General features: G+C 39.2%; 1 protein-coding gene across 8 annotated transcripts in view; it reads right to left on the bottom strand.

Moving 5' to 3' along the window:
• Positions 1-19614, bottom strand: part of LOC138854115 (transposable element Tc1 transposase) — a 93031-nt gene that overhangs the window by 59535 nt on the left and 13882 nt on the right. For 6 of the 8 annotated variants that reach the window (XR_011393325.1, XR_011393327.1, XR_011393328.1 and 3 more), the window contains one exon: positions 9636-9780. Coding sequence is in view for 2 of the 8 variants with exons in the window: in XM_070095286.1 (XP_069951387.1) it covers positions 16918-17916 (999 nt within the window). In the remaining 6 variants the exon portion in view is untranslated. Of the gene's footprint in view, positions 1-9635; positions 9781-16677; positions 18076-19614 lie in introns of those variants that run through there. The other 2 variants (XM_070095286.1, XM_070095287.1) reach the window with 1 other exon arrangement.

Genomic DNA, 19614 nt, shown 5'->3' with positions numbered 1-19614 from the left:
TTTATTTCCCAGAAATTTGGCATAAAAAACACGGTCGTAAGTCGAGTGGTCATAAGTCGAGCAGGTCGTAAGTCGGATGGTAGGTGTAATTGTGTTGTACACAGTTTATCCTAAACCTTACAGTATAAAATACAGTACTAACAACATAAAAAGTAAAGTAAAACATGAAATACCAAAATAAAACAAAATAGTCATTACAAAAATGTTATGTTGATATTCAGTAGTAAAGTTCGACTTACGTCCATTTCGACTTACGACCGGTTTCTTGGAACCAAATTCTGTCATAAGTCGGATGGTAGGTGTATATAATTATTATAATAAAAAAGAAGAGCTAAGCCACAAGGTGTACAACACAAACACTTGTTTATTTCCCAAAAAATTTAGCATAAAAAACGCGGTCGTAAGTCGAGTCGTCGTATGTTGAGCAGGTTGTAAGTCGGATGGTAGGTGTAATCTAATTTACATTATTCCTGATGGGAATAAATTCGTTTGGCAACGGCACAAACAGCCGTCTGGAATGAAGTTCGATATTTGAGGTTCCACTGTAATTGATTTAATAGAGCGTAATTTGTAATGTAGCAGATCAGACCAATGCTGTTGCCAATGGGTGCAAAGGTGGGTAGCAATTACAGCAAAACAGTCAATGAATGGAACACCTCTATATGAGACTGGGAGGTCATGTACTGCTGATCGCACAGCATTGTCTGCCTGTTCATTGCCCTGTATGCCAACATGACCGGGGACCCAACAAAATACAATATTTTTGTGCCTGCTACAGATACAGTGTAACTAGAGTTGGATACGAAGAACCAGGGGATGAAGTGTATCAAATTTTCTTATAGCCTGTAAAGCACTAAGGGAGTCTGAAATGACCACAGATAGTGACACAGGCATACATGCAATACGGATAAGTGCAACGAGGACAGCATACAATTCAGCTGTAAAAATGCTAGCTGAGGATAATAAATGCCCTCACATGATGCTGCTTGGAAACGTTGCTGCAAATTCAATGCCGTCAGAACACGGAAATGTCTCTTAATTAAGAAGTTACGGAAAAATGGTAGATAGCCTCGGAGGCCTAAGGAGTGGGCCTGGGCCAAGATGTTATACCTCCAAGTTGTGTCATATACCTTCTCAAGGTCAAAAAAGTAAAGGTCCCAGTTCACTCTGTCAAATTGCCAGCGTGTGCTACAAGGAGGTGAATACGAAGGAGAAGTAAGGATGATGGGAAAATGATCGCTGTCATGCAAGTCCGGGTGGACAGACCAGGTAAAGTCTAGTACAGTTGAGGAAGAGTAAATCGAGAGATCGATGCAGGAATGATTACAAGGATCAAAATGGGTGGGAGAACCAGTATTTAAAGCATGGAGGGGGAGAGAAGCTAGAAAAGCCTCCAACTGAATGCCACGGGAGTCACAGTGAGACCCTCCTCCCCAGAGGAAATGGTGAGCATTAAATTCGCCAAGTAACAAAAGTGGTGGCGGTAAGGAAGAAAACAGAAATGCAACATCTGGGATAGATAATACCCGAGGAGGAGAGAGATACAAAGAACAGATTGTATACCACTTATTCAAGGGGATGCAGGCTGCAGTGTAACGCAGCAAAGTGTGAACAAAGAGCTGATGGTATGAAATACAGGTGCATATAAGAAGGACCCTTTAATGAAACTGCACATCGGGAAAAAGATCCGATGAATATAAAACATAGCCCAAAATGGGATGGATAACAGCAGTGTAATCTGGGTTCTTGTAAACAAACATGAGAAAACTGGGAGAGCAACACCTGAAGCTCACCCTGGTTACCTCTGAGGCCACGGATATTCCACTGTCAATAAGCAATGATTTGTGGAGAAAGATAAAAGAAATCTGAAGGTAGAAGTACAGTGGAGCCTCAAATATCGAACTGCTCCCAACTCAACAAATTATGTAAGTGTATTTTTGTAAGTGCTTTTATAAGTGTATTTTTGAAGGTCTGAAATGAACTAATCTAATTTACATTATTCCTGATGGGAATAAATTCGTTCAGTAACGGCACTTGAACAGCCGTCTGGAACGAAAAAAGTTTGATATTTGAGGTTCCACTGTATATACGAACTAGAAGGGCTAGAAAAGTCCACATGTGGAGGCAGCGTAAAATTTCCCCCCAAAATCGTAATGACAATTACAAACAAACCATACCACGGGCGGGGTTAGAACCTGCGATCAGAGAGTCAAAACTCCAGACCATCGTGTTAGCCACTGGACCAGCTAGCCACAATAAAATTCATCTAACTAGGTATACATGTATTTATACCACCATAGGAAGGTTAGCATAGGTACCACTGTGACCACAAATGCAAGTTTTTACAGACAAATCCCCCTCCACGCCCAAAAGGAGCCCAGCACCACACGTAGTGCAGATGCGGCATGAAACCCATGCCATACCCTACTCTTCATGGCAGTAAACCAGTAATCTGGGATAGCAATTCCACATCTACCGAGCCACCTCAGTAGGCAAAAGAGGGCGGCTAGATACCCACCACAAAGCATACCTCCTTCAACCACCACCCCTCGGAATCTGAAAGGCAGCTTCCAGAGATACACCCGTCACCCAAAAGACACCCAAGGCCACCCCCAGGAAGACCAGAGGGGGAATGGGACATTCCCAGGTGATCTAGATTCCATGGCAAACTACACCACCACCACAGACCTCAATGGAATGGGATGGACCCTACCTAGGAACTAGAGTGCCTGTGAGAAGAATCTTAAAGGCTGAAAACAGGAAGGGGATAAGGGAGGGATGGGGAGGAGGAAAGGGAAAAAGGGGGATTGGGAGGATGGGATAGGAAAGGGGGGGATTGGGGGGTAACTAGCTTTGGTCTGAGGAAGGAGACCAAAAGATCTAATTCCTCAGACCAAGAACCTCTTCACCAGGCCAAGGAGCCCCCCCCCCCTTGAAGAGGGAGGGTACCTTGATGCTGGCAAGAGGTTCTTGATCCAAGAAGTTGTATTTATCCATTATTACGACACTTATGGTCAGCACTAAACCCCTAGGGGTCATGCAACACCTCAGGGAATGGAAGACATTCAGGTTTGACCCAAGTTTGGGACACACAAGTTAAATTCCTTACATCATGAGCCCCTGGCTGGCATCAAGGGGCAGTACCTCTACAGGTTTAGCACTTCCCCTGATTAATATGAAACAGTTGTGAGTGGAATCAATCTTCACTGGCTGCTGTAATTTGCAAAATGGTGAATTTTTTTTTTTCAGTTCAGGTTCAGCAGGTGCATAATGATCCAACAAATAGTGACCATAAAAACTACACTAGACTAATCATAATGATCAGAAAAAAATTGACCTTAAGTAAGATACAGCATAACCATATACACAAATAATTACCATAAAAATAAACAAAACAAAACAATGATTAAACAATCATTGATAATAAAAGCTACATTATACAAAAAAAAAAGATCAAACATATATAATGTTCATATCAGCTGCAGTAAACAATAATGACTAAACAAATAATGACCATAACTTCACGAGAAACATAATGAGTAAAAAAAAAAAAAAAAAAAGCCCAATTGACGGTGGTTTATGGCAACTCGCATATTGAGGTATTTTAAGATCATTTTTTCTAGACCCTATGAAATTGCCTTTATGTGGAATCTCTCACTGCTTGTAAATAACCTTTGTAACACTGATGATGCACTGCAGTGGTGATGACAGTCAGCAGTGACAGTAACACAATACTTTGTGTCACCATCACTACTGGGTTGTATAAGTGACACACAGTAGTGATGGTGACACACAGTAGTGGTGACAATCATTATTATTATAATCAAATAGTAGCCCTAAACCTACAAGGGTCATACAGCACTGCCAGGCAGGGAAGGATGCAGGAGTAATGGGTAGCAAGAGGGAGAGGGTAGTTGTGGTGACAAACTTATGTACATACAAACACACACACACACACACATATATATAAACATACACACAGGAGATGCAACTCAACCCCAGTAAACCTTGGCATATATTTTCTATTAATATTGGTAGAATTACCGACTATAATAAATAAAAAGACAAGTGCAACTAATGTGATACTATACTGAAGCAACATTTCACTCTCCAGGAGCTTTGTCAAAGCTCGTGGAGAGCGAAACATTGCCACAATAAAATGTCACATTAGTTGCACTTGTGTCCTTTTACTTCACATATATTTTCTATTTGTTTTCACTGTTTTATGCACAAAAGCATGACTGTGGCAAGGAATAGATACATTTGGGCCACAAAAAGTTTTATACTAAAGCAATTACGTTTGCTTAGTGTACACTGCTTGAACGAGTCGTCCCTTAAACAAAATCAAAGACTAAGTTTATTTAGTCACATGTATACATAAGTACAATTGTCATACACACTCTCCTCACTTAACAACGGAGTTCTGTTCCTAATACTGCATCGGTAAACAAATTCATCGCTAAATGAGGAGCATACTATTAATGGTAGTGGGTTTATGTCAACCATCTTTGATATTGTTTTAATGTCCATCTTTGACCATTTATTACATTTTGAGCATATTTTTAACCCCTTCAGGGTCCAAGGCCCAAATCTGAAGTGGTGCCCCAGTGTCCAAGAATTTTCAAAAAAAATTTTGTTATTTTTTCTTATGAAATAGTAGAGAATCTTTTTGTGAAGGTAATAAAACAAAAAGTACGAAATTTGATGGAAAATTGACGAAATTATGCTCTCGCGAATTTTGATGTGTCAGCGATATTTACGAATCGGAGATTTTGCCGACTTTGACTCCCATTTTAGGCCAATTACATTATTCCAGTCAACCAAATTCTTAGCTATTTCACTAGTATTACTTCCATTCTATCGATTGAGCACAAGAAATCGCCAAGTCAACTGTTTCAACTACAAATTAAAGTGATCGGAAATTGTTAATTTGGCCAATTTAACACAAAGTTCAAAATATTCCAATTTCAAAATAGGGTCCAGAATAAACAATGTAGGTATTCCTGGAACTAAACTAATATTTCTTCTGTTCATTAGTTACGGTTTGAGGCTTTACAAATAAATTCCATTTTGATTTTTTATTCACATAATGAATTTTTATTCACACCAAAAAATAGAAGATTTACTGTTATGCAATACTGTAATAAATGTATAAATATCATCACCATATTTGTGAATGCATATTAGACCCACCAGCTGGCGTGTATTAGACATGTGAGGTCGTTTGTTTACTCTTGAATATCGGCAAAAATTTAACATTTATGCTACTTTGAGCTCAGTTTCAAGCCATTTCCAGTGCTAAAACCAATCAAAATCATCTCTATTTCTGTAATATGTCTTCCATTCTATCAAATGAGACCAAGAAATCGCAAATAGAACTATAAAAAACATACGAAAAAACACTGCAAAGTCGCTGTTTTAATCGAAAAATCATGATTTCAGTTTTTTCTCTCATTATACACAGCGTGCTGCAGGATCTGTTTTATGTGGTGCACACATACCACATAGATGTATTCTCTCATATCTAGGTCCAAATGTACCACTCACAGTTTATCAGTGAGCTGAGCTCATGACGTAGATCTACGGTTTGGACCCTGAACGTAAAGCCGTAGATCTACGGGACGGGCCCTCAAAGGGTTAAATGTTTATTCAGTAGTGTACTGTATATTGTAAGAAACAGGATAGAGGAAATCAACTCTTAATATACTGCACATTATTTAGGCATGCATACTGGTCAGAGAGCATGACGAGTCCAAGTCGTCGGTAAACAAGTACATGTACGTCGCTAAGTAAGGAGAGGCTGTACACTGTCAGTTACCTAGGATAACCCATAAAAAGTCAAAGTGCTGTACTGTGCTTTAGATATGAGGAATAAGCATGACTGTGGCAGGGAATATACGTATTTCAGTTGCAGTTTATCTTCCCACTTGTGTAGCCGTGATGACTGATACAAGTGTAATACCCATTCGTCTAGCTAACGATCACTTTCATGAGCGGCTCTCAAAAGAAAAATTGAGACAGCCAGAGTTAGGCAGCCAAAGATGTATTACACATAGCAGACTCGTCCCTCTCTCTCTTTACTAACTCAAGGCAATGGTAACAGGACATTCTGGCAGGATGCCACTACCAGTGGCATCAAAATTGAAAGGATGTGGAACAAAAGTTGCACATGGTTTTTTTTTTTCTTCAACATTTTCTTGATGACTTGTGGCCACATCCATCTCAAAACTACCAAACTTGTGATCATCACTTTCCTCCTAAAAGGAGCATTAATACATAACACTAGTGATTCCCTGGGGTTTGCCATGCTGTTCGCTCTAGCTGGTGCTCCCATGAGGTACTAAGTGGTCCTTGATTTTTCATTTTAGCACCAAGCACGCCGAGTGTTAAGACCCATTTTATACTGCCTCAGCCTATCAGGCCTCTAGTGCCAAATTTGAATGCAGGAAATATAGTGCATTGATCTATGTCTAGAGCACTAGCAGTAATGTGCAGATCTATGATTTGACAGTTAACAGGTTAAGTGCATAATGACTAAAAATAAATATTGATCATAACTCCATGAACAAAATACTGAGTAAAAAAAAAAGCCCAATTTATGGTGGTTCATAGCATCCCACACTCTGAGGTAAGTATTTTAAGATCATTTTTTCTTGACACTATGAAATGGCCTTTATGTGGAATCTTCCAAACTGTTCGTAAATTACCTTTGTAACACTGATGATGCACTGCAGTGGTGATGACAGTCAGCAGTGACAGTAACACAATACTTTGTGTCACCATCACTACTGGGTTGTAGAAGTGACACACAGTAGTGATGGTGACACACAGTAGTGGTGACAATCATTATTATTATAATCAAATAGTAGCCCTAAACCTACAAGGGTCATACAGCACTGCCAGGCAGGGAAGGATGCAGGAGTAATGGGTAGCAAGAGGGAGAGGGTAGTTGTGGTGACAAACTTATGTACATACAAACACACACACACACACACACACACACATATATATAAACATACACACAGGAGATGCAACTCAACCCCAGTAAACCTTGGCATATATTTTCTATTAATATTGGTAGAATTACCGACTATAATAAATAAAAAGACAAGTGCAACTAATGTGATACTATACTGAAGCAACATTTCACTCTCCAGGAGCTTTGTCAAAGCTCGTGGAGAGCGAAACATTGCCACAATAAAATGTCACATTAGTTGCACTTGTGTCCTTTTACTTCACATATATTTTCTATTTGTTTTCACTGTTTTATGCACAAAAGCATGACTGTGGCAAGGAATAGATACATTTGGGCCACAAAAAGTTTTATACTAAAGCAATTACGTTTGCTTAGTGTACACTGCTTGAACAAGTCGTCCCTCAAACAAAATCAAAGACTAAGTTTATTTAGGCACATGTATACATAAGTACAATTGTCATACAGTCTCTCCTCACTTAACAACGGAGTTCTGTTCCTAATACTGCATCGGTAAACAAATTCATCGCTAAATGAGGAGCATACTATTAATGGTAGTGGGTTTATGTCAACCATCTTTGATATTGTTTTAATGTCCATCTTTGACCATTTATAAAATTTTTTAGCATATTTTTAAATGTTTATTCAGTAGTGTACTGTATATTGTAAGAAACAGGATAGAGGAAATCAGCTCTTAATATACTGCACATTATTTAGGCATGCATACTGGTCAGAGAGCATGACGAGTCCAAGTCGTCGGTAAACAAGTACATGTACGTCGTGAGGAGAGGCTGTACACTGTCAGTTACCTAGGATAACCCATAAAAAGTCAAAGTGCTGTACTGTGCTTTAGATATGAGGAATAAGCATGACTGTGGCAGGGAATATACATATTTCAGTTGCAGTTTATCTTCCCACTTGTGTAGCCGTGATGACCGATACATGTGTAATACCCGTTCGTCTAGCTAACGATCATTTTCACGAGCAGCTCTCAAAAGAAAAATTGCGACAGCCAGAGTTAGGCAGCCAAAGATGTATTACACATTGCAGAATCGTCCCTCTTTTTCTTTACTAACTCAAGGCAATGGTAACAGGACATTCTGGCAGGATGCCACTACCAGTGGCATCAAAATTGAAAGGATGTGGAACAAAAGTTGCACATGGTTTTTTTTTTTTTTCAACATTTTCTTGATGACTTGTGGCCACATCCATCTCAAAACTACCAAACTTGTGATCATCACTTTCCTCCTAAAAGGAGCATTAATACATAACACTAGTGATTCCCTGGGGTTTGCCATGCTGTTCGCTCTAGCTGGTGCTCCCATGAGGTACTAAGTGGTCCTAGATTTTTCATTTTAGCACCAAGCACGCCGAGTGTTAAGACCCATTTTATACTGCCTCAGCCTATCAGGCCTCTAGTGCCAAATTTGAATGCAGGAAATATAGTGCATTGATCTATGTATGGAGCACTAGCAGTAATGTGCAGATCTATGATTTGACAGTTAACAGGTTAAATGCATAATGACTAAAAATAAATATTGATCATAGCTCCATAAACCAAATACCGAGTAAAAAAAAAAAAGCCCAATTTATGGTGGTTTATAGCATCCCACACTCTGAGGTAAGTATTTTAAGATCATTTTTTCTTGACACTATGAAATGGCCTTTATGTGGAATCTTCCAAACTGTTTGTAAATTACCTTTGTAACACTGATGATGCACTGCAGTGGTGATGACAGTCAGTAGTAATTGTAACATTACTTTGTGTCACCATCACTACTGGGTTGTAGAAGTGACACACAGTAGTGATGGTGACACACAGTAGTGATGACATAAGAAAAAGCATCAGGACATCTTGCAATGAAAGGATAAATGCCCGTGTCCAGGGTCTTGACGGGGGAAGATCGGAAAGCCCCCTCACGCAAAAAATACCTTTATGATGAACTGGATAAAATTTAGGAAGAATAGCGGGGAAAGTCTGTAAAAAGCAGCTTCCTAATGCATCCTGCTGTGCAGAAGTGATATCTGGCAACTCAGCCATAGTAAAAAACTGTCATGAATGAATTAAATCAGCTTGTAACAGAATGACAAGATACAATGCTGGAGAAGGAATTGGTGCAGGTGCTGCTTATTCACCAACCCACATGCTCATTTCTTAAACAAATTTTGAAATAAAGTACATGTTTCATATATACCTGCATTCAACATAACACGTATTTCACTTTCCCAACTAGACACGAACATATCTACAAAGAGGCAAGGAGTGGCCACATAATCAGCAACATGGGGATAGATTCATCTTAACAGTGTGGGAGAGTTGGCAAAGACTGAGTGACAGTTCAGTGCTTACTAGTATCTAGATATACTGGAGGTCCTGCTTCCCTTTGTTAGGGCCCATGTTCTCCATTCCCTGAAAGAATCTTCTTTATGTACAGTAACTGTCCAATGTATACAGCCAGGATTGTGTAGCAATGGTTCCAGATACAGAGGAATATCAACATTTTTCCATGGCCCACCCAGTAAGAGTATCTGGGATAACATCATTAACCTGAGAGCCAGGACTGAAAGGAACTTCACAGCAATTATAAAACTATATACAAGGGAGAGTGGGAGCTGCTGAGGAGGAAGCCACACTTGCCTTATAATCACTTAGATACATTACCTTAAGGTTGCAAGAGATCATCGGCAGTGAGGGTGGATGGATGAGGCAGGTAATGCTGAGTATCTGTTGCTCAATGATGTAAGTATTCATGTGTTACATTCTTCCCATTACAGCAAAATATTATGAAGTGGATTTCCATCGCAGTCTACAATAAGAAATGGTTTATCTGAATGATGCCTACTCACAAGAGCTTTAACCTATAGCAAACCATTCCAAAACTAGCAGGTCAATGCGCTATCCACTTGACCACACCAGGCTAATAACATTTACCCTGCTACACAAGTTTCTGTATACTACAGAAAGGTTATCAAGGGTCTTACTGTGACCACAGTGCAGAATTTTACATATGAATCCATAAAAATGTAATTGAACTTAACACAGCATGGCTGTGTGCACTATAGCATGTCCCATGGAAGCCCTATATTGACTAAATCGTTATGACACAGTAGTAAATTATTCACTACCATGGAGTGCACAAACCTATTGCAAACCAGTTTTAAAACTAGCAGGCCAAGGCACTATCCACTGGACCATACCAGCCTAATAATATTGATCCAACCAGTGAGATTTGCCTGTAGAAACTTGAACTGTAATGACGGAGGGACACAAACTCACCTTCATATAGAGTATAGAAATATATGTAGACGAATGAACCTTAACCCTTGCAGGGTAGGTCCCACTGTATCATGGCTTTAAAGCCAGTGTCAGTCCCGTAGTACAACGCCATAAGCTCAGCTCACTCAGATAAGCTGTGAGTGGTAAACTTGGCCCTAGATATGCGAGACTAGGTCTATGTGGTAAGTGTGCACCATAATCAATTCTGCAATATGCAGTGAATGAGAACAAAAAAAAAAAAAGACATTTTGGTGTAAAACAGCAACTTTGCAATGTATTTTTGTATGGCTTGTAGGGTTGTATTCTCAGTTTCTTGGTCTCATTTGACAGACTGGAAGACATTACTAAATAGAAATTTTAATTGGTTTCAGGAATGAAAGTACATACCTTGAAATTGAGCTCAAAGTAGCGGAAATGTTCGATTTTTGCAAATATTCCAGAGAACACAAATGAAGTCACTCAACCAATACACATTCAACAGTCTAATGTGTGTTCACAAATGGGTTGACATTATTTATATAATTATTACAATACTGCAGTAGTCTGCATAATAGTATTATTATTATTAAATATTCGCCGGTATTCTCCCGGCCTGGGCCTTCTCCAAGTGGTGGCCCGGCCTTGGCTCCCTCTTTAGGGAGTGTCTGAGACCTAAGTCTCCCATGGGAGGAGGCACAAGTACCTCCTCATCTTTGGGACCAACTGTCCCCAGGCCTAGCCACAAGCTAGGCCTCTCTGGTCTGCCATCCCCACCCCAATGGGGCTAATGGGAATGACAGTCTTATGAGCTAAAGGCTCGAGCTCAGGCACCTACCCTACCCTAGAAGGGTTAGGCATGGTGTCGATGCATAATAGTAAATCTACTTTTTGTGTGAATAAAAATTCAAAATGAAAAGCAAGCGTAATATGAGGGGCCTGGAGACGTGACTAACGAAGAGAAAATATTTTAGTGCCAGGAATGTCTGCAGTGTTTATTCTGGACTCTATTTTGCAACTGGCATATCTTGAAGTATGTGTGAAATTTACCAAATTACCAATTTCTGATCACTTTATTGGGTAGTTGTAGAAGATAAATAGGCAGTTTCTTGTACTCAATTGACAGAAGGAATACTGGTGAAATATTGTACCTATGAGTTTGGTCAACTGGAACAATGAAATTGGTCAAAAATAGGGCGCAAATTGGGAAAAATCACAGATGCGTAAATATCACCGAGACCACTAACTTTGCGAGAGCATAATTCCGTAAGTTTCCCATCAAATTTTGTACTTCTGATTTCTCTACCTTTGGAAAAAATCTTCTATCATTTCATTATTTTTTTTTATTTTGAAAATTCTTCAACCCTGAGAGTAGGGGGTCTCGACCCTGAAAGGGTTAACAGTCTAGCGTGGTTCAGTGGAGACTGTACTGATTTTATCTTTTTAGAACTGTCTTGCTATGGCTTCAGGCCCTCTGTGGCGAGGGGTTTACAATAGTGTTGTTATAACTTATCAATTGGAGCCTGATTGAAAGCATCTGAAATTGGTCTTACAGAATGGCTGCAGGATTATCTCCCCTATTACAGTGGACCCCCGCATAGCGACCTTAATCCGTGCAAGAGGGCTGGCTGTTATGCGAAATGTTCGCTATGTGAATGAATTTTCCCCATAAGAAATAATGGAAATCAAATTAATCCGTGCAAGACACCCAAAAGTTTGAAAAAAAAAATTTTACCACATGAAATATACATTTTCCTACACACAAAGAGAAGGATACATGCACAATAGTAGAGTAGTACATGCACAATATATATTGTGCATGTACTACTCTACTAAATGAAGAATAAATGACACTTACCTTTATTGAAGATGCAGCAATGACTGATGAGACACTGTGTCCTGGGAGTGCCTTTTCCTCCTGAGTACTGTAGGTCCTGTTTGGTATTTTCTTCCAGAACAGGTCTTATCACACTGTGTATGTCACTACGATTCTTAAATCTCTCAAACCAACCTTTGCTGGCTCTAAATTCACCAATATGAGCACTAGTTCCAGGCATTTTCCCTGTTCACCTGGGTGTTAGTCAACTGGTGTGGGTTGCATCCTGGGAGACAAGATTAAGGACCCCAATGGAAATAAGTTAGACAGTCTTCGATGACACTGACTTTTTTGGGCTATCCTGGGTGGCAAATCCTCTGGGGTTAATTGTTTCTTGGTATTCTCAATAAGCCACACCAACAACGGTGCTACAGCAGCAGCAGCAGCAGCTGACGATGTTACAGCAGCAGCAGCAGCAGACGATGCTACAGCAGCAACAGACGATGCTACAGCAGCAGCAGACGATGCTACAGCAGCAACTGACGATGTTACAGCAGCAGCAGACGATGCTACAGCAGCAGACGATGCTACAGCAGCAGCAGCAGCTGACGGTGGTACAGCAGCAACAGACGATGCTACAGCAGCAACAGACGATGCTACAGCAGCAGCAGACGATGCTACAGCAGCAGCAGATGATGCTACAGCAGCAGCAGACGGTACTACAGCAGCAGGAGCAGCTGACGGTGGTACAGCAGCAGCAGCTGACAGTGCAGCAGCAGCTGACGGTGATACAGCAGCAGCAGCAGCTGTACCACCAATAGTAGCGATGGTTGATTGGGGTTTATTATACAACCTGGCCAGCTCGGAGACACGCACTCCACTTTCATACTTATCAATGATCTTTTTCTTCATCTCCATAGTAATTCTCACCCTTATTGCTGTAGGGTTGGCACTAGAAGCTTTCTTGGGGCCCATGGTCACTTATTTTCCAGAAAAAAATCACCAAAAACACTGTAATAATACAAAATGTTCCGATTGTATGCTTGGATGTTACTGCGGAGGCTGGCTGGTAAACAATGCCACCTGCGGAACATGTGAGCGTGGCTCAGGCCGCACATTGGACACGTCTCGGACGAAGGCCGCTGAGCGGGTTTTTGGGCGCTATGCGGGGCAAAATTTTAGCGATCAAAGCGTCCGCTATGCAAGGCGTCCGTTATGCGGGGGTCCACTGTATTTATGTTCTATATTACTAATAGTAGATGGAAGCACTTGTGGCCTATGTATGACCAGGACTCAATGAGAATGGGGAGAAAAATGCAAAATAAATCTTGAAATGTTTCAAATAATTCCCATACTTCAATATTATAAAACACATAATAAAAACAGTCAGGTGTATGAGCACAAATGAAAACTTTTGAAGATGTTATTAAAAATAGTGTTCTTGGAAATTAGAAGGCTACCATGTATAAAACAAACCTTCCTACACAAACTTAAATAAAATGGTAAAACAAATAAATAAATGATGAAATAAAGAAAGGATGAAATAAATTTATAAACACACACATGAGGGCCCCACTTATATGGCAGGTCAAGTTCCACACTATTGCTGTAAAGTGAAAATCGCTGTAAAGTGAATCACTTTTTTTTTTTTTTTGCTTTTAAACACACGTAAATGCCTGATAATATATTTACACTATCATATACATGTATTAAGTGAGCAATATAACTAGGCCTAAAAAATAAAGTAAAAATGCATATACAGTACACTCATTACTTAGCTTAAAATATTTTTAGCCTTAATATACGGTGAGAGGATAGTAGTATTTATTGTGGGAAGTCAGAAGATGGTTGGATAATGGCTCAGCTTAAAGGCACGTTGTGACTAGTCTGATCTTAACCCTTTCAGGGTCCAAGGCCAAAATCTGAAGTCACGCACCAGTGTCCAAGAATTTTAAAAAAAAAAATGTTATTTTTTCTTATGAAATCGTAGAGAATCTTTTTGTGAAGGTAATAAAACAAAAAGTATGAAATTTGGTAGAAAATTGACGAAATTATGCTCTCGCGAATTTTGATGTGTCAGCGATATTTACGAATCGGCGATTTTGCCGACTTTGACTCCCATTTTAGGCCAATTACATTATTCCAATCAACCAAATTCTTAGCTATTTCACTAGTATTCCTTCTATTCTATCGATTGAGCACAAGAAATCGCCAAGTCAACTGTTTCAACTACAAAATAAAGTGATCGGAAATTGTTAATTTGGCCAATTTAACAAAAAGTTCAAAATATTCCAATTTCAAAATAGGCTCCAGAATAAACAATGTAGGTATTCCTGGAACTAAACTAACATTTCCTCTGTTCATTAGTTACATTTTGAGGCTTTACAAATAAATTCCATTTTGATTTTTTATTCACATAATGAATTTTTATTCACACCAAAAAATAGAAGATTTACTGTTATGCAATACTGTAATAAGTGTATAAATATCATCACCATATTTGTGAATGTATATTAGACCCACCAGCTGGCGTGTATTAGACGTATGAGGTCGTTTGTTTACTCTTGAATATCGGCAAAAATTTAACATTTCCGCTACTTTGAGCTCAGTTTCAAGCCATTTCCAGTGCTAAAACCAATCAAAATTATCTCTATTTCTGTAATATGTCTTCCATTCTATCAAATGAGACCAAGAAATCGCAAATACAACTATAAAAAACATACGAAAAAACACTGCAAAGTCGCTGTTTTAATCGAAAAATCATGATTTCAGTTTTTTTCTCTCATTATACACAGTGTGCTGCAGGATCTGTTTTATGTGGTGCACACATACCACATAGATGTATTCTCTCATATCTAGGCCCAAATGTACCACTCACAGTTTATCAGAGTGAGCTGAGCTCATGGCGTAGATCTACGGTTTGGCCACTCACCGTAAAGCCATAGATCTACGGGACGGACCCTGAAAGGGTTAATCCACACCAATAAGAGTTCTTCTATGTCAGCAATCGTATTATGTTTTATGTTTTTTCTACAATTACATAAACATAAACCTAGCTGACATCAATTACATACATGGAAAGCACCTTATTATGCAGAGCATTTCAGGCAAATTAGATTAATTTTATAACTTTAATGTTCACTAGTGTAGCAGTTAATTTTCTGCAACCCTTTCTTCTTGGAGTTCATTCAAAATAAAAACTTTGACTCACTCTTTTTATCACAACTACCCTTCAATGCCATCATAAGTATACATATATCATAGTACATATATATACATAATAACTTTAAAACACTCGAACCTTTGAAAAGTTTCCTGATGGAACCGAGAGGGACCGAGATCACAGCAACAAACTCAGGTTCCCATGTAGAATTATTATAAAACACTGGGGGAGGGTGTTCCACAGAGATGCATATGGTGTCAATGTTTTGGGAGAGCAGTCAGATTTACACATTCTATATCTGTCCACTGGCTGTTGATACATGCTCAACTGACATGCATACATTTGTATAGTGTTTTATCCACAATACAGACACCTTACATTGTGTACAAGTTGTCTTCATGTTGGTGCAGTAGAATACATAACAGCAAGACTAACATTCTCATGTAACACCTTATTAAGAGCAAATGATGCTATGAGTGAAGACATGTGAAAGTACGTAATGTTTTTGTAGTTACCCCCAGAACACTATAGTTTCTCTGTTGGTGGTGGTGGTGGTGGTGGTGGTGTACTAGAGAAAACTTAATTCTGGCTGTACACTCCTACAAACTGCCCAGCTATCACACCTCACAATTATGTCAATTTGTTCTTCTACGGTTGTATGTACAGTGGATCCCCGCCTTACGATATTATTTCATTCCAGAAGTATGTTCAGGTGCCGTTACTGAACGAATCTGTTCCCATAAGGAATTTTGTGAATTAGATTAGTCCATTTCAGACCCCCAAAAATACACGTACAAACGCACTTACATAACTGGTCGCATTGGGAGCTGATCGTAAAGCGGGGGTCCACTGTATTATGTTTATATGACATGTAGTGTGTTTCTTATATAATTTTGAAAAAAAAAAAAAAAAAAAGTTGTAATGGATTAATAAAAATGCCTATAATAATGTAACATACATTTAGAGTACACCAGAGTGATTATTATGCTTATTGCATCTGCACTACACACACTTAGCTACTCCCTTGCCTGGCGTAGCTACTCTTACTTTGTAACGATGTCAAATAGCAATTTTAATGTACGTGCACACCAGCACAATGTGTAAGTTTATTTAGGTACAGGTACACACAGGTACAATTATCAGTACTATCTCAGCCATAGACACGCCTTGAACAACAAGCTTAATAATTTCTATTTTTGCATGTGAAGAGCCTTACGACTCCTCTGTATCACAACTACCTTTAGATGTCACCGTAATATAAAAATGAATAAATATATGTATATGTATGTATGTATGTATGTATGTGTATGTGTGTATATATATATATATATATATATATATATATATATATATATATATATATATATATATATATATATATATATATATATATATATATATATATATATATATATATATATATATATATATATATATACGCACAATAACTTTAAAACACTTTGAAAGTTTGGCAAGTTTCTAGACATAATCAAGAGACGCAAAGCTCATGGAGGATGTAGACAGTGGACAGGTGATGCGCAGATGCCATAAAATGATACACTGAAATGTGCATATTAGCAAAGCACCGTAACGTGAGGCCCGCCTGTGTAAAATTTGATACACAGTAGCGCTCATATTAACTGGGACAGTGATGAACTAAGACATCTATTTGGAAAATTTATGTTTATTTGAAAAACACAGAGCAATATGATTTAATAAGAGATATGACTACCCTTTGCTTTTATAAGCATTGCTATACGCTTTGGCATAGAATCGACCAATGTTGAACACATTTTGGCAAGTTCTTCATCATGGTACCAGGTCCTAATAACAGTATCAATTAGCTTTTCCACAGTGGAACAGTCCTGTTCTGCGACCCTGCATTTGGTCATTGCCCATAAATTCTCAATTGGGTTGAGGTCAGGAGAGTTTCCTGGCCAATTTAGAATGCTTAGCCCACTCTTTTCAAAGAATGTCAGCATTTTTCTGGAAGTGTGGCAGGGAGCAAGATCCTGTTGGAAAATGCCTTCTCCATCAGGAAAGTCTCTAGCCACAATGGGAAGCAAATGAGTTGCCAGGATTGCCTTGTATTTATCACTATTCATAGTACCCTCAACAATAACAAGCAGTCCAAGCCCTTTAGCAGTAAAACTACCCCAAAACATCTTAGGTGGGTGTTTTGGTGCTTGTTGAATGTGTCCATCCTGAAGAGGTTCCAAAGAGGATCTGTACCCATGTACCTCAAAATGTGTCACATCTGAAAATATAACTTTTCTCCATTCATCTGTCGTCCATCCTTTATGATCGAGTGCCCACTGCAGCCGTTTTTCCTTCATAGCAAAAGTCAATAATTTTTTCTTTCCTGGCTTTCTGGCAATTCTGCCAGCTTCAAGGAGCCTTCGTCGAATAGTTGAAGAATCAACAATTATGCCAGCTGAAGCCAAATCTCTCTGTAGATCTTTGCTGGTTTTCTTGGGATCATTAACACTACATCTTATGATAACTTTGTCATCATGAGGTGTTGTCTTGCGTTTTCTTCCGCATCTTCCTTGACGCAGTGTTCCACAATCACCAGTGTCATCAGCTCTCTTCAGAATCCGACCAACAGTCGATTTTGCTAGGTTCAAATTTTTTGCGATCTGTCTGACACTCAAATTGGCATTTCTAAGAGTTACAATACTTGCACGCTTTACAGGTGTAACATCCATCATGAATTTCAGCAGTAATCATGAAAGGGAGAGTTTGGCAAAACCACTTTCACTCATGGAGCATGCTTGTAAGAATAGCCTTACAGAAGAACAGCTGCTGTAGCACTGACGTTGCAGGGTAACACCACAGCTGAATGGTTGCCAGAAGTCGGTAGCCAACTTCTGAAAAGAAATTATCCCAAACTACATAAAGCCAAAGACTAAGACATATTATGAGATAATGACAAAATTTATTCCTGTCCCAATTAATTTGCACACTACATATATACACACATACTTTTGTTTAATAATCGTATCACAACAACATGGTATTGTCCAATAACCAACTGACTGCATCACACAATGTAAGTTTTCTTGAATAATCATAACGATTTGAAAGTTTTAGATATATGGAAAATTTTCTAGGGGTGATTACCTGTATGTACCTCAACATTATATACATACAAGTAATCTCATTGGGAGACAGCCATATTGTTTACCGTAGTCACCCCATGTAGACATGTGAGAAAACTTAACCACCCCTGGTCACGGCAGGTGGTCCCTTCGACCTCACAATCTTATCCATATCTATCCGAGACCAGTATGGATTGGATAGCACCCACAAGTACGGTGCTACTAATTAATTGTGGACTGTATAGATTATATTAGTGTAACTGAATGAAGGGGGGGGGGTAGGTGTTCACTCGGAGCAAGGCGACTTATTTCACTTCACGCATTCTCTTAACTTAGTGTTATTATCATTAATTACATTACAATTCACAAGACAATTTAATGTCTCATAATTATTATACACATTAGAGATCACTCCATTAAGATCTGAGACCGATGAGTGATGATTAAACCAAGGGTAATTTTCCCCAGGACACAGTCCATGGTGACGTGCCAGTCACCCGGTCCTACCCTTATTCACTCATTTTACCACTTTATTACTGTGGTCCCGTAAATCACGTTCCCTCACTCTCCACCAGGAACAGTTACGACACTTCCTATTATGAAATGAGGCCTATATTAATCCTTAGGCCGCCGTGAATGCCAATTTCCTGGTTCCATGCTTTCCCAGCCTCCTCACTATATTCAAAACACTCCCGCCTCCCCCATGGCCCGAGTCGACCTCTCCCCCCGCACATCCGCGCATGCGCAAAGGGAACTCTTGGTTCTATCCTATTGTCAAATATATTTTTGACTCATATCGACACATTAAACACCTATTAGGCACTATAGTTTCGGAAAATTAAAAATTTTCCACAAGATAAACAAAATATGAAATTACACTTGCATCCCTGTATGTCAGATATGAGGATGAGGAACAAGATGGGAGCGAGTACTGTGCCTTGCAGAACTGAGCTTTTCACTGTAGCTGCCTCAGACTTTACTCTGTTGACTACTACTCTGTGTTGTATGCCAGGAAATTATAGATCCATCTACCAACTTTTCCTGTTATTCCTTTAGCACGCATTTTGTGTGCTATTACGCCATGGTCACACTTGTCGAAGGCTTTTGCAAAGTCTGTGTATATTACATCCGCATTCTTTTTGTCTTCTAGTGCATCTAGGACCTTGTCGTAGTGATCCAGTAGTTGGGACAGTTCTGTGCAAATGAGCGACTCTGCGATATACAGGCCAACCCCCCCCCCCCTTTTGCCTGTTCACTCTGTCGCATCTGTATAGGTTGTAACCTGGGATCCATATTTCGTTATCCAAG

Source organism: Cherax quadricarinatus, chromosome 49, assembly GCF_038502225.1.
Source record: "Cherax quadricarinatus isolate ZL_2023a chromosome 49, ASM3850222v1, whole genome shotgun sequence".
Lineage (NCBI taxonomy): Eukaryota > Metazoa > Arthropoda > Malacostraca > Decapoda > Parastacidae > Cherax > Cherax quadricarinatus.
The sequence above is the reverse complement of the archived record's forward strand: the minus strand, read 5'-3'. Positions and strand labels throughout refer to the sequence as shown.